The sequence below is a fragment of the Gallinula chloropus genome, assembly GCF_964237585.1.
Source record: "Gallinula chloropus genome assembly, chromosome: 1".
NCBI classification, from domain to species: Eukaryota; Metazoa; Chordata; class Aves; order Gruiformes; family Rallidae; genus Gallinula; species Gallinula chloropus.
In genome coordinates this window covers 130,319,670-130,337,279 of record NC_140085.1, presented here as the reverse complement: position 1 = coordinate 130,337,279, position 17,610 = coordinate 130,319,670, and the positions used below count along the sequence as shown (strand labels likewise).

Sequence of the window (17,610 nt, the reverse complement as noted above, 5' to 3'; positions counted from 1 at the left end):
TCTCCTTTGGAACAGTTCCTGGCTTGGGACTATTTGTTTTTAATGGACAGTAAAAAAGTGTTTGCTGACTAAACCTGGACATAAGAGCATTGTGGGAGTACCCAGTAACAATGCACATTAGAATAAGGTGATATTAATCACTGATAAGATGATCTTGGTCCTACAAGATGACTTGAATGCAAAAGTCTGTGAAGGCAGGCCACATCCTCAGACAAGAGGCTCTTGCTTTCAAATGCTTTCTTAAGTTGATGCATTCTGAATAGCTGTCTCAAGTTCTCAGTACAACGCAGAGCAGGTGTGTGCATAACTTACTAACAGAACTACTAGCAGAAACAGAGAAATAATTTTGCATTGATGAGTATGCTATTATGCTTTCCTTCAGAAGGGCTACAGAAATACTGGAAATACAAACAAGAAAAATTGCTAGTTCATGGTTGTGTACTAAGACACATAAGGAATGTATTTATGACACACTTGTCAACCTTGCTTCCCTAGCTGGGGAGTTGAAAAACAACAACAAAGTATATGAGGTTCCTCAATGTTTGGGTGACTTAGCAAAGGATGAAATGGACTCATCATCATATGAGAGTTTAAAATAAGACTAAAGTTGTAAGTATTGTTTAACACATCTCATGAGCAAAATAAAGTTTTTCTAGTAAAAGACAGACATCAACATGGCCTTGCTAACTGTACTTTCCCTCTCTGGAGTCTGTGAATCCCCCAGTTTCATAATGCCTGCTCACAGGGGTAGGAGAAAGAGTATGTCTGCATGTCCACATACTTGCCTTGATTAGTTTCAGTGATACCTGTTGACTCAGGGGCTTCCTGTGCCTGCTCAAAAAGCTCACGATTCTCTGCCATAGTGCTCAACGAGCCAGGTGTTCTTTGAGTGAGAAGGGACAGCAGCTTTCTGTCGAACCACTGGACACCAGTCACTGGCTGCAGCCTGCACAGCACGAGTACTACTCACAAGCCTTCTTTCTTGGGGCACGCTTCTACACTCCCTTATTCAGAGCAATGCTGGATCACTGCTCAGGGCCACACACAAACCGCGGTCACTGCCTAGGTCTGGAGTCAGAGTTGCCAACGTGAATCACCTGGCCAAGCCAGGGCTGAGGCTTCTGGCTGGCCTGTCTTTGTGGTGTGTCTCACTCCAAGCTCCCAACCAGGCTGGGGGCTGGAAGAGGACTCTTCGTAAAACATAGTAGCAAGAGTTTCTGCTAATCCTTAAGGCTCAGTTGGTACCATAGGACCCACTGTCCTGCTGGGGCAACACTCCATGCTAACTGAAAAAGCTGGTGCAAGGGCCTGACTTCTTTTTCTCACACCTCCTTGTGCGGGTGCAGGAGGCTCCTGAGGCTCCTGCTCCCACTACATGAGGTTCCCCTCACAGCCATCTCCTTGTCTCCCCACCCCTTCTCCAGACACGCACACACCCCCTTCACAGCCTCACGCTTGTCCTGTTCCCTCTCTCCTCTGGCACCTGCTTTACCGTGCCGTGCCCAGCTCGGCCGGCTGTGAGCCCACACAACCCGGGAAGGTGGCACCGGGCCGGGGCGAGCTTGAGCCCCCGCCCCGCGACCGCGCCTCAGCCCAGCCTGCTCACCCGCGTCGTAGAAGGCGTCCAGCACCGCCGTCTCCCCGAAGTCCAACTCCCCGAAGTTGACCGTCCCGAGCTGGGCCCCCTCGGCCTCGCAGGCCCGCAGTAGGCACTGCCGCGCCCCAGCCTCGGGGCTCCGCGCCCCGGCTCCCCCCTTGGGAGGGTCGTTCAGCACGTACACGGCGCGCAGGCAGCGCGGCCGCGGGACCGCCGCGCCGACCTCCACCGCCTCCCCCGCACCCGCCGGCGTCTCAGCCGGGACGGCGGCCGGCAGCTCCGGCTCCGCGCAGGGGTGCGCCGGCTCCGCGGCCGCGCTGCCGCCCGCGGGGCTCTCCATAGCGGCGTCGAGGGCTGAAGGGAGCCGGTGGCTGCCGGCAGGTGCTCAGGCGGGCCCGCGCCCCATCGCAAACAGTTGGGCAAACTCCGGCAGCGCGGAGCGAGGCGGCTCCCTCCCCGCTCGCCGTCCTTCCGCCCGCGCTTCTCCTCCCGCCTCCGCGGTTGGGCGCTGCGGCCGGGCGGCACCGCTCCCCGGCCGGCGGGCGGGCGGGCGGGCGGGCACAGGGGCGAGGTGAAAGCAGGCGGTGCAGAGCCGAACTCGGCGCCGCCTTCCCCGGACGGGACAGCCCGGGGGAACCGCGCGGCGCGGAGCCCGGCTCCCCCCACCCCCGCCCCGCGGCACAGTCGGCGAGCGCCGCCGTGCCTCCCCGGGGCAAACACCTGCTTTCCCTCCGCGACCAAAGCGACGCCGAGGGAAATAGCACCGTCGGGGCGATCGCTCCTCGTTTATGACTTCCCTTCCCCGCCCCTCGCTGGGCGAGCTGCACCTCCGCGCACCGCCCGCTACCCCGCTGTTAATCGCTGCGGCTGGTGCTGTTCTACATGGCGGCACCGTGCGCCCCGCTCGGGTTCGTCCGAGGGTAACTGGGGTTGGGTTAAGGCAAGCGGGCTGCAGTGAGGAACCCGCCGTGGCCCCCGCCCCGTTTGTTTTCCCAGGGCTGCCGTGAGGGGCCTTTCCCCCTGCCCGCTGCCGCCCCGCAGGGGCTGCCTGCTGCCTCGGGGTCTGTCTACTGGTGGGATCTGAGGAGCTGTTGGATTCTTAAGGACCAAAGGCAACCGCTGCCTCTGTTTCTTCTCTCTACTCGCTCTAACGTAGCCTTCCCCCCGCCCCGATTTTTCTTTCGGTTGTTGGTTAAATGACTTCGGCCACAGACAAACTGTATCGGGAGCTTGGATAGTTCATCCTTCAACTCCTGCTTTTCTTCAAAGTCTGCCACGGTCATGGCAAAAGCAGCTCCGAGAAACTCTGTGGCAACTCCTGGCTTCTTTCTAAGAACAAAACTGATTCTGACTGTCCTGTTTCCTAACACGTTATTCTTATTAGCTAAGCTGAGGATGGCAGCCTTGGCTTCAGCACTGCGCTGGGGCCAGCTGCTGGTTTGTGCCACAAGAGACAGTGAAAGGCAGGGTGGGTCTGGGTGACATCGTACCCCAGCCTTGCACCCCCGCTCTCAAAGGGACACTGGTACGTACTGCACAAGTCACGGCCTGCCCGCGGTCAAAGGAACAGTGGAAAGTTGCTTGTATCTGAAGCAGTAAGCCTGTCTGGAAAGCTTTTTCATCTAATTTTTCACTCACCGTGACAGAAGTGGTTTTAAACAAACAGCAACTTCGCCTTCTGCTGCAGTGAGGCTCCTTGCACCTATCCACAGTTAGTTAATGTATTTACTGTGCGCTGGAACGCAGCAAAAGCAACAACCAAAGGCTTAGAGCTTGGCATTCTCCTGTGTAGGTTTCTGGTACCACGGTTAGTAAGAACTGCAGTAGCCAGGTTTTTTTTTGAGACATGTTCCAATAGCCCCTTGCAGCGTTTATGTTTGCTTACTGCCCCATGAGGATTTTAGTGAGGATGGGGAGAAATAATTTAAGAGCCAAACCTGTTTCTCATTTTGAAGGGTTTGGGGCAAATAAACTGTTGGATTTGGTCCACAGGTTGTGTGTGTGTTTAACAAAAACAATGATACATGAGACTTTGGAGGAATGATATACAGTGGCCACTGGAGATCCCACTCATTCCTGGCAGCTTTCCTCTTTAAGCAAGAGCAAGCCTTTCTGTATGACAACTCTATTAGCTTTGATCCAGTAATGCACCAATTAGCTGATGTAACAGGAGAAACATCTAAATCTGCATTTAGAAGACACTGTGTGCATATTGAAGCCTCTGACCAACAAAAAGCACTAACACATACATTTATGATCCCCCCTCCAATCCCCCATTCCAAATCCTACTTTGTATTTTTAGCACTGTAAGAAAATTCAGTTGGATGGCTGGTATTAAAACTTTAAACGCAGTACTGGCCAAGTTAAGGGACTGTTTGCATGGGAAAGTGTTTATCTTGCTCAAGAATATTCTTGGGCTTTCAGCAGCTAACACGCAAAAACCAAATTGCACTTTGATGAGTTCAGAACAACAGATGCATGGTGTGGTGCTGTCTGTAATGGTGAAAATTGTGGAAGTGTCAATTTAGAACAAATACGTAGGCTGGAATTGCTTAGCGGGATGCCACTGAGGCACAATAAATAAGCCTTTTCTGCCTTCTAGAGATTATCCAAGTATAGTTTGTTTACAGACCCAGGACATACCTTTAGGTTTCATTTTGCAATTTGTAAAAATTTTGTACTGTTTTAAATTTCTTGCTGAGAGGTCTGTCACTTGGTCTTGAAAGAGAGTAACAGTCACCCTTAGTAGACACTTTATATGAATAAAATGAAGAAAAGGCATTTTCCCTTTTCTTAATTATATTCACTCTTCTTCCAAACAGCATCCCCACTGTTCCTCGGGCATTTTTCCTAACAAGCCACATTTTGAAGATCCATTTTCAGTAGTTTAACCTGGTGCAATTTGTTCAGAGTTTGCTGGGGATTTTTTTAAAGCTAGAAACAAGGAGCATTTTTGAAGGAAGAAACTTCATTTTATATACTGCAACCGAGTCTTCAGGAGCTGTGGTTCAGTACTGGTTTGCCTGACATTTCCAATGAGCAGCGGTATCTTCAGGTCTTGCAAGTCACCTGAGTGGGAACAAGTGGGAGATTCAGACTTTGGGATGTTTGAAGTGTTCCTCTGCAAACCAAAGAAATGTTAAATCCAGAAGAGGTAAGTCATGCAGCACTTTTTCCTCTTTTGGAAATGTGGTCCAGTGACGAGGTTATAAAAAGAACCACTCTGCCCCCAGAGTTGCCTGCTCAAAGGTCAGGGCCAGAAGTGAACATTCGGCTTTCATACACCTTCTCAAGGCCTTTTGCCTTGGCACAGAACCCAGCCTAACAAAACAGAGCATAAACCAGAGAAGCCAACATTTGCTTTTATACTGTAGTATAAAGCTGATGCTACGATTTTCTCAAGCAGTGCTCTGCACCTATCAAATCCACTTAGTGCAGAATACTGATTATCACTTACACACCGTGAGCAATATGTTTGCTGCAATTCACAAGGACAGCAAATACCCCAAACAAAAGAGATGTCCTTGAAACCACCTTTAAAAAAAAAAAAAATAATTAAAATTTCCATTTTGCAAATCCCTGAGCAGCAGTTGTTTCTCCAGACATAATGGGACTAATGGGGAGTGAGTCCTTCCCATCCCTACCCCCCACCCCCCCTTTGTTTTTCCCCAGGGCCACACACTGCTGTAAATTTATATGAGGCTTGACTCCACATGCAGTGCAGGCATGCCACGTTCTCCCCTGATGCACATATAGCTACAGCATACCTTAACTTCCCATTTTTAAAAGAAAAAACCATACTAGATCTTGTGGCATAAATGTCAATTCCATTTGAAACTGGCATTACATCATAAGCTGTTGAGAGGGATCTTCCTGTTTTACCCAGGGTCAGGGAAAGCAAACATCTCCTGGTTGGGGTAGATACCACACAGGTCAGTGGGGGAATCTGCAGATCTGAGCTGTTCCTCCAAAGTGCAGACCCAGGTGCCCATGCCCTGGCAGGGTTTCCTGAAGGCTGCCTGCCAGGGCAGCAGCCAGGGCATCTGTGGCACCCCGTGCAGAGGTGCCCAGGGTTCCACCCAGCCGCACTCAGCACTGACCAGGGGAGCATCCTTAACCACAGCCACATCTCCCTCCTGCCCTCGCGTCCCAGGCAGAGACCCCACAGCTGGGACCAGGGCATCCTGGACCGGCTCCAGAACACTGTCAGGGCAATAGCCATCTGGTACAGACACACCTCCAGAGAGCCTGAACATCCTATAGGAGTGAGATTTTTGTTCTGTATCATGAAAATCAGATACGGGGGGGGAAAGATACTGACACCTGAATTCTTTCCTGGCCAGACACTGTACCAACCTTCAACAAGATAATGTGATTCATGGTGTTTAAACTATCAAACTGTTAACAGACTATTTAGTGTAGCTAGTGCACTTGCTTTCATGCTCAGTGAACAGGTATCCAAGTAACCATACAGATGGTTACTGTCGTATGGACAAGGAGGAAAACAGTTAATTTCCTTACTGAACAGGAAAATGAGATTTATTTTATTTTCAAGTATGGATTCAGACTAAAAGGTTTTTGATTTTATGTAGAAACTTTACTAGAGTTTGAATAAAATTCTGAGAATATGCCCCAGGGAGTCTGACAAAACACTTGCATTTGTTCAAAAGCCCGGTTTAAGCTATTAAGTCTGTACCATGGAAGATAAATAATAGATGATTCTTGAAGAAAAGCTTAATGAAGAGGAGGCCTAAAAATATTGCAAGCTTTAAAAGTTGACTTGCAGCAAAGCACACCTGATTTGCAAGGGGAAATGTGTGTGCCTCAGAGCAATGCAAAGTGAAAACCCCTTGGCTACCAGATCAACCTTGGAAGGGGATTCTGAGAACGTGGGGATTCCTATTGCTCTTCTTTCACTGGAGGCTATGAGGCCTCACAAGCTCATCTGACCTGCTGACAGAGAAAGAAGGCAAAAGAAATGACTGCTGAGTCAGAGACTGTAATCCTCAGATCTACTGTTTCGCTCAGGGAAGGATGTTGTGCACAGCACTGGCGTGTCGCTGCGTCTTGCAAATGAAGGACAGTGACATCTTGACTGAAGCACAAAGTTAGAGAGACCTTTCTCTTCCTGCCTGCCTGCCTTGGAGAATGATCATTTTATATATAGACCCTGTGTGCTCACAAATGTGCAAAATGTAATCAATTTCAGAATTGGCTTTGATTCCAAATTCCTCATCTCCTTCAGCACATCCGGCACTCCAATCAAAAGTTCTTGTGTTTGGATTTTGAGTGGTTATTGGATGATCCTTTGGGATCATGAATGATTAAGGAGTGCAGGCTGGCAGCGAAGACTCAATGCATTTAAAATTATGCAGGTCTTTTCAATAGCTTCCATAAAGACAGACCTTCACGTATAGGAGGCTGTGCACATTGGAAATAATATAAAATAAACCCCAAAACTGGTAAATACAGTAGCAAAGGGTTAAATAACCCAACCCTTCCTGAATTTCTATCAATGCAGAAAGCTCATACTTTCCATATGGCTGATAGTTGGCATTATTTACATTATTCCTATCAGACAGCTAGATCAAATCAATCATGCAAGGCTCAGGCATGCACATTTATAAAAAGTCTGGCTAAAAGCTTTGTTTTGATTTATGTACCTGTGGCTCGCTGGCCTTTCCCACCCAGTCTAGAAATGGAGGAGCAAATAGCCAACATATAGATCCCAATATAAACTGAAATTCTCCAAAATACAATCTGTACTCAATTAGCCAAACAGAAAATCACCTCCAGTTTTCAACACATTTCAAATAACTTCTAGTTCATACTTCAGATGGGAGAAAAACAAACCAAGCCAAAACATCCAGAAAGACCTCCCTTAGACCATGAGACTGCTGAAGGCACACTAGTGTGACTAATGCCAGAGAACACCTCAAGAAAACCCTTGGAAAGAGAACACATTCAACTTAGGAGGATGGAATCCTCAGTTGGACATCTATATCATTCTGAATTTTAGTACTCAAGAACTAGATATTAATACAGTACAATATCTTAATCAACTAAGAATTCAAAAAATTAACAGTTGATACAATATCATCCCAAGATTTCTTCACACTTACAGCATCTTAACATAGTATTTCTCTGTCACAGTCCCAGGCTTAACAGGTTGCTCTTTGTGTTGGGTCTTTCTCCAATTCAGCCAGTCCTAGGGGTAAGAAATACATCTTTTCTTGAAGAATAAGAAGTGTCCTGGGTTAAAATGTTTGCACAGGCAGAAGATTAATTATTCTTACTGGGCCTGATTGATTTTCCTGTTTTCAGCTTGATCAAAGTATCTATGACTTCTTTAAATGCTACTTAAAAGCATTTAAAATATTTGTAATCACAGTGGTTCAGGCATTATCAATTGGGACTGTGAAAAGTAAAGGAAGCCTAAAGAGGCAGGAATTGCTTTGAAGTGACAAATTAAAAACCTCATCTGTTATGTTGATAATTACTTTTTTAATAGGTACTATTGAAAACCTCATGTATTCAGGCAAATATGGAAATTCAGTTGTCATGGTTTTACCCCAACTAGCAACTGAGCCCCACACAGCTGCTTGCTCACTCCCTGCTCCATGGGATGGGAGTGAGAATCAAAAGGGTAAAAGTGAGAAAATTCCTGTGCTGAGATAAAGGCAGTTTAACAGGGAAAGCAAAAGCTGGACAAATATTCAAATTAAAATAGGGAATTCATTCCCCACTGCCCATGGCCAGGCAGGAGTTCAGCCATCCCTAGGGAAGCAGGGCTCTGTCACACCCAACGGTGTCTTGGGAAGACAAATGCCATCAATCCAAATGTGTGTCCCCCCCTTTCTTTTTCTTCCCCCACCCACTTATATGCTGAGCATGACACCATATGGTATGGGATATCCCTTGGGTCAGCTGGGGTCAGCTGTCCCGGCTGTGTCCCCTCCCAACTCTGTGTGCACCCCCAGCCTCCTTGCTGGTTGGGTGGGGTGAGAAGCAGCAAAGGCCGTGGCTCTGTGTGAGTGCTGCTCAGAAGCAACAAAAACACCCCTGTGTCAGCAACGCTGTTTTTCAGCACAAATCCAAACCACAACCACTGCCAGCTGCTGTGAAGAAAATTAATTGTCCCAGCCAAAACAAGCACATTCTCCACACCTTATTCCATACCATCTGCATTATGCTCAGGCCCCACACTTACATCTTCATTAATGACACACCTCATTCCCTTAGCCTATGCCATGAAATGTCCACAAAACATCAACTGATTTAATTTAGCCCATGACTTTGGGCTTCACCTGTTATGGTGCTCACTCAGGACAGAAGAGGTGGGGTGATGTGTGGAGTTACTGAAGACCAAAGCCAGCTCAGGTCAGTCAGTGCTGTACTTGCACTCCTTGTAAGGCTTGTCCTCAGGTGGTTCCTACTGCAGTAATTCCTATAACATGCAACTGAAGTCGTGGGTTACAAGTTTAAGGTATTCCCATTATAATCCCCAGCCCTGGCCCCTTCGGGTCAGACCATCAGGTTTAACAGTGCAATGATCTCCTCCCCTTTCCCCTACCCCGGCTTCAACTTATCCACCCTTAGGGGTGTACCTGCTCCAAATGGAGCCTTACATATCAGCCAAAGTTTCTCTTCTGTGACACAGACTTATCCAGAACCACAGTATGTTGGAGGTGCACCTGTTACAGCATGGCCTTCTCCATAGCCACAATACCTTCAGAGCTGTACCTGCTCCAGTGTGGCCTTACCCACAGCCACCATCCCTTCAGAAGTTAACTTGCTCCAACATGGCCTTGCCCATGGCTGCAATCCCTCCAGAGGTATACCTGCTCCATCATGGGCTCATCCATGGCCACACACTTTGAGATGCTCCCGCATGACCTCATGCACAGCCACAGATGCTTTGAGGTGTACCTGCTCTGGTGTGGACTTATCCTTGGGCCACTGTCTCTTCATGTTTCAGACATAAGCAGTGCCACTGATGCTTCAAGATGTACATGCTTATCCATGGCCACAGACACTTCGGAGTGTCCTGCATCTGCGTGGACTCATCCACAGGTCACAGTTCCTTCAGCTTGAGTTCACATGGTAGTTTCAGCCTGTCCAGTAGAGCAGCACAGAAACAGCAGGGATGCCTAGCTATCTGCCAGCCCAGCAGCTTCAGTAAATATCCTTAAATTGCACTCACATTTTCTTCTTGTTAAGGCAGTCAAAAAATTCCAGTATTTATTAAATACTTCCTTGAGACATGAAGAAAGAAGTCTGCCAATGTCCAAAACAGAGAAGTTGGGTTTTTTTTTTGTTTTAACTCAGTAAGTATCCCACATCCCTGAACCAACAGTGTGAAAAGTCATGGGAGAAGGAAGCACTAATTGGTAGGAGCACAGCTAAGGCTTATTAGCATTGCATCTGATTTGAATACTTAGGTTTGGCTAGGTGCAGGTCTCAGCACTCGTAATGATGGGACCTGGATGTATTTTATATATACCAGGCACTGGTCTAGCGGGTCCTGAAGTTCTCTTGGTTACACGGTGAGACAAGATGCAGTGCAAGACATTTTATCTTCTCTGCTTTGTCACCTTGCATTACATTGAGTTTTTGCTAGAGCAGTGTCACATGCTCGGGGCGATTCAAGCCACTGCCAGATAACACATCACTCTTGCACAGTTAGAAAATTTTACGGCCAGATACATTGTCACTCAAACGCAGCCCCTTTCCAGACATCTATCTGGCAGCATGATAGGAATCATCCCAGGGAAGTTTTGTAATGCTATAAGCGAGACCTTCAGCCCATCATCATGTCAAATCACATTTCTTTCCAAGGACTGAAGAGTTTCTTCCTGCACTTTGCAGTGAAAAGCAAGTTAAATAATAACTCGCCTCCTGTTCAAGTCCAAGGCACCTGGAAAGCACAGAGCATTCCTGACCTTTTCACAGGAACCAGGACGTGCTTTGCTCATAGCCTTGTGATAGAAACATATCTTCTTTTGATTTGGGAAATTCCAAATAACAGCTATTTGAAGGAGAAAAGTTGAGCTGATGATAGCAGTAAGATGTCCAGCAGCAGCAGTAAAACATAATCCTTCTTGTTACCTGACAGCCTTGTTTTTCTCTAGGAGTTTAAATCCGTTTGGAAAACTCTGAATGATTTCAGTATTGCTCTGTAGCATTCTCACCTATTCACTCAGAAACAAAGAAATAAAACCATGAAGTTGTTATTTTGGCACTCACAGAGACGTAGGACAGGCATCAGATACCCTTTCCCACATCCCCAAATGAGATGATTGACGAGCTGCAGATTCCCACACGTTACGTGTACACCACTGCAGCATGCAACCAACTTGTGGAGCATCCTGTTCGCTTTGTGCTTAAGGGAGACACAGCAACATCTCAGTCCAGCCTGCTATGGGAGAGCAGCCAGAGCCAGCAGAAGGCAACGAGCTGCAGCCATTTGTATTTATGAAGAAAGCAAAGAAAGTATAAGGCCTGAGTCAGAGGACCTGGAAGGTGAGTGAAAATGTGAGCATGGGAACTCTGGCTTACCCCAGACTTACAGCCAGCTGGAGAGAGGTGCTGGACCTGCTAGTGCATTGGTGACTGGTACCTGCTGCACTGGTGACATTTGGGAGCTCTAAATCAGCACTTTTGACCAAGTTGGCCTCACTTTGTTTAACACATCTGTTTGTTCACATCCAGCCTTGAAGCTCGTAGCCATTGCAGTGACATGGCATCCTTCTTGTGTTACAGCTCCCCAAGCCCAGGCTACTGAGCTGCATTTCCAAGGTGAACAGACGCTCCAGGTCAGAGCATCAGAAATTTTCCATTCCCCTGCAATCAGTGGCACACACCAGGCACAACCGTGTAATCACAATGCAAACATCCTGAACCTCCAACAAGAGGTTTCCATCATTAATAAACTAGATTTCTCCATCCAATGCTGCTTTTGCTGGGGTCTCAAAATTTATGTCATGTTTTCCCCCTGCCTTGTACTTTTATTGGCTAAATGGCCACATCTGTCCTTCCACCAGGGCTCAGGAAATTAGCTTCTTTCAATCCAGAGCTGCCAAATTATCTAGCAGCAGCAATTTCCATGCAGGTGCACCTACTTTTCTACTTACCTACTTATCCTTTCTTAGCTGTTTTTCTGTTCCCCAGTGCTTTGTGCTGTGAGAAAGAGTATGGTGCATGGACTGTGCGAACTGTGTTATCTCTCACACCTGTTAGGCCCTTCACAAAGAAAACCATCCCTAGAAGGGGGTAAACCTGAGTGACAGGCTGTCCTGTAGCAGGGAAAGCTGCTCAGTTAATTTACACTTCATCTAAGAGCCTAAAAATGTGCTCTTATAAAATCCCAGGCTCTTGGGTGCTGAGCTGTGCTCAAAGGAGGGGAAGAGCTGCCTGATGGGTCCCTTTGTGTAAGCTTGCTCACCAGCTGGGACAAAGCATGTAGGGAAGAGCTGTTGTACTGAGGGAAATGATCTCCCCCAGCTAAAATGCTGTGTCTAGGTCCAGTGAAGTGAAGGGGTTTTGTAAAAGGAAGTTTTGAAAACAGATGCTTCTTTAGTGTCCTGATACTCAAAATTGCTTTTGAAGTTTGGTTGTTCTGATCTAATTTGCTTTGTCATTGTAATTTTCAAGTTTTCTCCTACAAGAGCAACAGCCTATTATGATGTTCAAGATCATAGTGTTAAAAGCCAATTATGTTTTTCTGTGACTATCAGCTTCAGTTCTCCTACAGGGAGATAAAAGAGTTCAAAACCTACTTACCTGAGGGGCTGAGACTGGTAGGCCCTGCCTCCCTACCTTAACCTTTGTGATGAGTCAGAAAAACTCTTCTCATGTTTCCAGAGATTTGTCTAGAATTAATTAACTGCTCCAGTTTGTTGGATAACAATTTAAACAAATTAATTTCCATTTTAAATTTTTCATCCTACAGTACTGACACATTTAAAAATATGCTTACATTTCTAGTACTTTCTCTTTTTTAATGCAGAAGAGCATTAAGCCATTTTGTTAGTTCAGCTATTTGTACTCCAGAGCCCTGACTGTCCAAGTGGAATGGAAGGGGAAATTCAACTGTGTTGCTGTTTTCTTCAGGTGGAAGAAAAGCCTGACCATGGCAGCACGAAGTCACTCAGGCATCCGTTCCCGAGGCTGCCAGCTGTTTACATTAGCTACCTGAAAAAGTCTGTGCCTGCACAGGACTGGAAATTGTATTAGTTAAAAGAATCAACACCAAACGGTGTGTTGAGTGGGTCTGACAACCATTGTTATCTGAGTAGGCAGTGGAGGGGAGGGTGGCTGGAGCTCTGGCCTGCCTGGCGCCCAGCCGGTGGGTGCTGCAGCCCCTCAGCCCCTGGCAGGCCACACACAGCACCACAGTTCTCTGCGGGCATTTAAAAGTGTCTTTTCATTCCTCTGCTGCTCCAATCCAGGCTGGGAAGTGCTGGCATCCCCTCATTGTCAGAGGGGTTATTTTCCAAAGGCAGAGAACAGCAGGAGCTGTGAGGCTGTGGCGGGAGGTCAGGAGGAGGGAAGCAGCAGCAGTGGGCCAGGCCCGCGACACCAGCTGCTAATTCCTGGGCCAGCTCAAGAGTCAGCTGAGGCCAAGGGCGCCATGCGAAATCTAATTTGTGGCTGAAGGGTATTAATAACCACGGATACAAGTACCCAATGTTTAGGCTACAGAGTTCATCTCCACCCCCTCTGGCTCTGTTTAGGGTAAGGATCGCCCTGAAGAGAAGTCAATGCTTGGATGACCCTCTCCTTTGCCATGCCCGGTGGGAACTGCGGCTGCCCAGCAGCACTGCCACCCGCTTGAAAAGCCTCTCGGATGCAGGAGCTGCGAAGTAGTTGGTCTCTACTTTTAAGCAGTATTCCCACCCGCCTTTCGAACCACAGCTGCCCCTTCTAAAAGGTATCTTCTCTTTAAGCAGCTCTCACCCTTTCCTCACCAACGCACCTCTGTCCCGCTTCCAGCCACAGGGCCCTTTCTCCAGAGCAGGAGCAGACACCAGAGACCTCACACCTCTTCCCAGCCTCGCACCGCAGCAGAGGCTGCAGACCAGCCATTCCTGCAGGCGGGAGTGCTGCACATCACCCTACCCCAGCTGTTCTCTCTCTTTGGCTTCTGGTGCTTGGGTATTTGTGGGACCCGTGAACCGCAGCACCTCTGACCCCCCCCATTCCCTCAGCAGGAGCACAAAAGCCCCAAACAGAGGCTAAAAGCCTGAGAGCTGTCAGCTTGGTTATGACTGCGATGTGGCACCGCCGAGGAATTCACAGGGACACCAGGCATCTTCACGCCATGCCGGCCCTGCAGCGGGAAAATATTCCTGCTCCTGGGCATGGCTGTGTTCAATCCTTCAGCCTGTTAGTGTAACAACAGGTCCATCTAACCCTTCTGCTCATTTAAGACCGGATTGTTAATAAGAAAAATGCAGAAGATGAAATGTAAGTAACAGAAACACTTTGCATATTTTACCACCTTATTTCCAGGTAGAACGTTTTAAGGGCTAAGTGCTATGATCTCACATCAAGAAATACTCCCACCTTGAAAACAGACTAGAAGAACACAACCCTTTTTTATTTTAATACCTACGAATTTTCCAAATCAAGAATTTGAGTATCATCATCAAAGGCGTGAGCTTGATGTTTCACACCTGACTTCTCCATGTAAACAGAAGTCTACCACAAGCCCGGTGTGTGCATATTAATGAAAAGTCATTTTACACAACTCTTCAAACAACAATATTTAATCGTTTTCACATCAAAATCACTTCGCAGCTCATCAGCATTTTCTGTTTTCCTTTAAATATAAACCCAAACATTTTAAAAAGCAGCAGTTTATATCCACAGGTTTAGTGCACAACCGATCCTCTTTAGAAAGGGAAAATCCATGTGCTGTGTGAAATACTTTCGACTATTATAATGACATCCAGCAAGAAGAGCATGTATTTCTACAAACTCTCTTCTTTCAGACTAATAAACTTTCAAAACAAAGCATTAGCACAAGATCTTACTTAACTTTTTTTTTACAAAGCATGATATGTTGGACTTCCAACTTGAATCTATAAAATTACAAGTTATCTCAAAGGAAAAAAAAAAAAAGAATATAATCTGATATAAGGAAACTCCATGGCAAATTCTGACTTTTATTTGCAAAAACCTGAACATTTCTGAGACGTGTCTTCTTTTTCTGAGGTACAGGTCAGGAATCCATACTTAGATACATGTGATAGAATGAATCTATCACATGTGCAATCGCTTCTCTTTCCAGGGATGCAATTAGGAAGCCAGAGCTGTTCATTTCTGGACTGATGTTGCAAATGCCTGACTACAAACCCAAACAGAATTCTTATTCCTTATCCCTCATTTCCTCCTGTTCTTCTTACTCTGCTACTAACTTCACAAAAAATACGGAAGCAATCTAGAAATCTTTATTGCTGGAAAGCCATGATGGGACTCTCATCCTTTGTATAAAAAATATTTCCACGCAGTTATTTAGAAATGTTAAATAAGAGCATTTCAGTGATAAAATATTTTATTAGTGCTTCTGTTTGTGTACACTGAGCAATGTATTGGGACTTTAAAAAAATAAAAAGCTCAACTTGCACTCTCCTATCTTCCAATCTCAGACACCACTGTTCAACAGAAGCACACGCTGTGCTAGAGGGAATCATCCCAATAGTGAGGTTCTGTATTGCCAGTTGAGACCCACAAAGCAAGATTTGGGTATAAGGGCATGTGTATTTTATACATCTGTGCATATCAAAGAGATTATGGGAACTCTGCCAACCATGTGTGAACGTGACCAGCGAACTCAACACCCCCTCTCACCCAGCTCCCGGCAGGCAGGGTGGTTAGCTGTGATACAGGGTGAGGACAGCTCTAGCATTTGATAGGATGCCAAAGAGATCCTTTGAGGGGGTTTTTTGGTCACTCTGAAGCATCACCAATCCCGTTCACCCACTCGCTCCACGCTGTGCAAAACTGTCCATTCTTTAAACGCTTTAACAGAGATTGCTGACAAGGAGTGGGGTACCCTGCTGCTGGTAAAGAACATGCAAAACCACAAACAGAAAAAGGAGAGACCTTACTTGGAAAGGATGAAGGCAAAGAGCGCAACTGGAAGAAATGAAGTAAGCATTAGGCTCAATAAAACGATGAAAAGGAAGTCCAGCTGCAAAACCAGGACCATAAAGTGTATCAGTCCATAAGCACACGACATACTGTAGCAAATGACAACACATAAACCCAGCAAACGAAACGATGTCACACAACAGAGGACCTTGTGCATGAAATAATACAACTTTTTATTCATGTTTTATAGATTACTTTTATTTATTTTTGCTTTTATAATGCATATTCTGTTCACTCTGTGCAAAATTGGGGACAGAGGCGGGTGTTTAAGTCGTCTAATGAAAATCAAGCGGAGATGAACATTCAAGTTGAGGGAGAGGCCTATCAAAACCAGGAAAGCTAAAAAGCCACAGCTGCTCAAGGCAAAGCTGCTCTCAGCTGCGCCCTTTTGCCCTGCCACCTCGCACAAACCTGGCTCTACTGACTGAGCAGCTGTACACTGAGAAGGTGACCTCCGCCGGGCGCCGGGGACAGGAGTCGTCGTGGTAGCTACATTAGGGGAGACCTGGCTTGCGACCGGCTCCAGTCAGTGTGTGGCAAAGAAAGGCACAAATCATTGCAAAGACTGGATTTCTCTGTTGGTTTGCTTCCTTCTTGTAAATACATTACTGTACACAACCAAAGTTTAAATTGTAGGGGATCTGGGGACGTAAAATTGCATATTTAACAGAACTTCAAACCATAACAAAAAGTAGGCTGTTTGCTCTCGAAGCAAAAATAATCCCTCCAGCCCCAACGTTAACATTCGTTCCTGGCTATATGCAGTACAAACATTTTAAAATCTGTGACAAAAGACAATTAAAAACCAAAAGTCAAAATCATAAAGCTTGTAAACAGATAATCTGAAATACATTTTATTTATGGAAAAATATCATCAAAATAGTACCACTATGGACTAAACTGCCTGAGTTTTCATTTCACCTAGGATCTTGAAGTAGAGAGCCTTTAGCACAAGAAGATCAATTTCAGTCACAACTAGTGCCGCACTGCACTGCTTCGGGTGGAAATTTCATCCTCACTGTTGGTGTTCCTGTTGTGCTATCAAAGACTGTTGTGCTAATCCTTCAGATAAAGGGATGTTGAGGCAATTCTTAAATCATTTGGCACAAAGTTATTTTGGCTGGGGCATAAATTCGAGTCTCAGTCATGAAGAATAATGCAACATTCCACCTAGCAAGTATTCACTTTGATTGAAGAGCTTTCTTTATGTCATTAACTTCCATCTGAAAAGAAATGAGAAAGATTGGTGATGAAATTAGGTGCGTTAACAAACTGAGGTTAACAAACTGGTGCTGCTTGAAAAGCACATGTTCCATCCTGTCCATGGGTGTTAAATACAGGTTTTACACTACTCTCATATCCATAGATTTCACAAATTGAGGTGACCTTCTCAGATGCATAAGATGACCACTCCCAGCTTCTTCCACTCAGACCTTGACAAGTGCAGCTACTGAATGGATGTATCACGAGGCCTTTCAAACTCTTTATGTTAGAACTTTCTCAAGCCACGTGGCTTGCTGCCAGGATTTACTTGCAGAAGGAGCTCTGTGTCCATACACTTACACCTGCCACAAGGAAACCTAACTGCTGACAATGAGCACTGGTAGCTGCAGAGCAAAACCTATCATTGCTCTTCTGTAGGGATGGTTCTTGCTGTGGGGACGGTGGTTGCCTTTGACACCCAGCAAGCCTATGGCCAGGCCTCTTCAGGGCTCTAATGGATGTACAGCTGTGTGGTAAAAGGATGTGGCTGAAAGCAGCCCTAGGTGCACACTTGGCCCCTCTGACAGACACAGAAATCCCTGAGGCAGGGGATTAGATTTATACAAACACACCCTCAGAGCTCAACTGCGCCG

General features: G+C 46.4%; 2 protein-coding genes across 2 annotated transcripts in view; both read right to left on the bottom strand.

Moving 5' to 3' along the window:
• Positions 1-1,937, bottom strand: part of MAP3K15 (mitogen-activated protein kinase kinase kinase 15) — a gene marked incomplete at its 5' end in the record, with an annotated part of 88,129 nt that extends 86,192 nt beyond the window's left edge. Inside the window, one exon of the mRNA XM_084269758.1 lies at positions 1,607-1,937. Within this exon, the coding sequence (XP_084125884.1) occupies positions 1,607-1,937 (331 nt within the window). The remainder of the gene's footprint in view (positions 1-1,606) is intronic.
• A 13,975-nt stretch (positions 1,938-15,912) lies between these two features.
• Positions 15,913-17,610, bottom strand: part of SH3KBP1 (SH3 domain containing kinase binding protein 1) — a 233,214-nt gene continuing 231,516 nt past the window's right edge. The window contains exon 18 of the mRNA XM_084262660.1: positions 15,913-16,977. Coding sequence (XP_084118786.1) covers positions 16,936-16,977 — 42 coding nt within the window. The 3' untranslated portion in view covers positions 15,913-16,935. The remainder of the gene's footprint in view (positions 16,978-17,610) is intronic.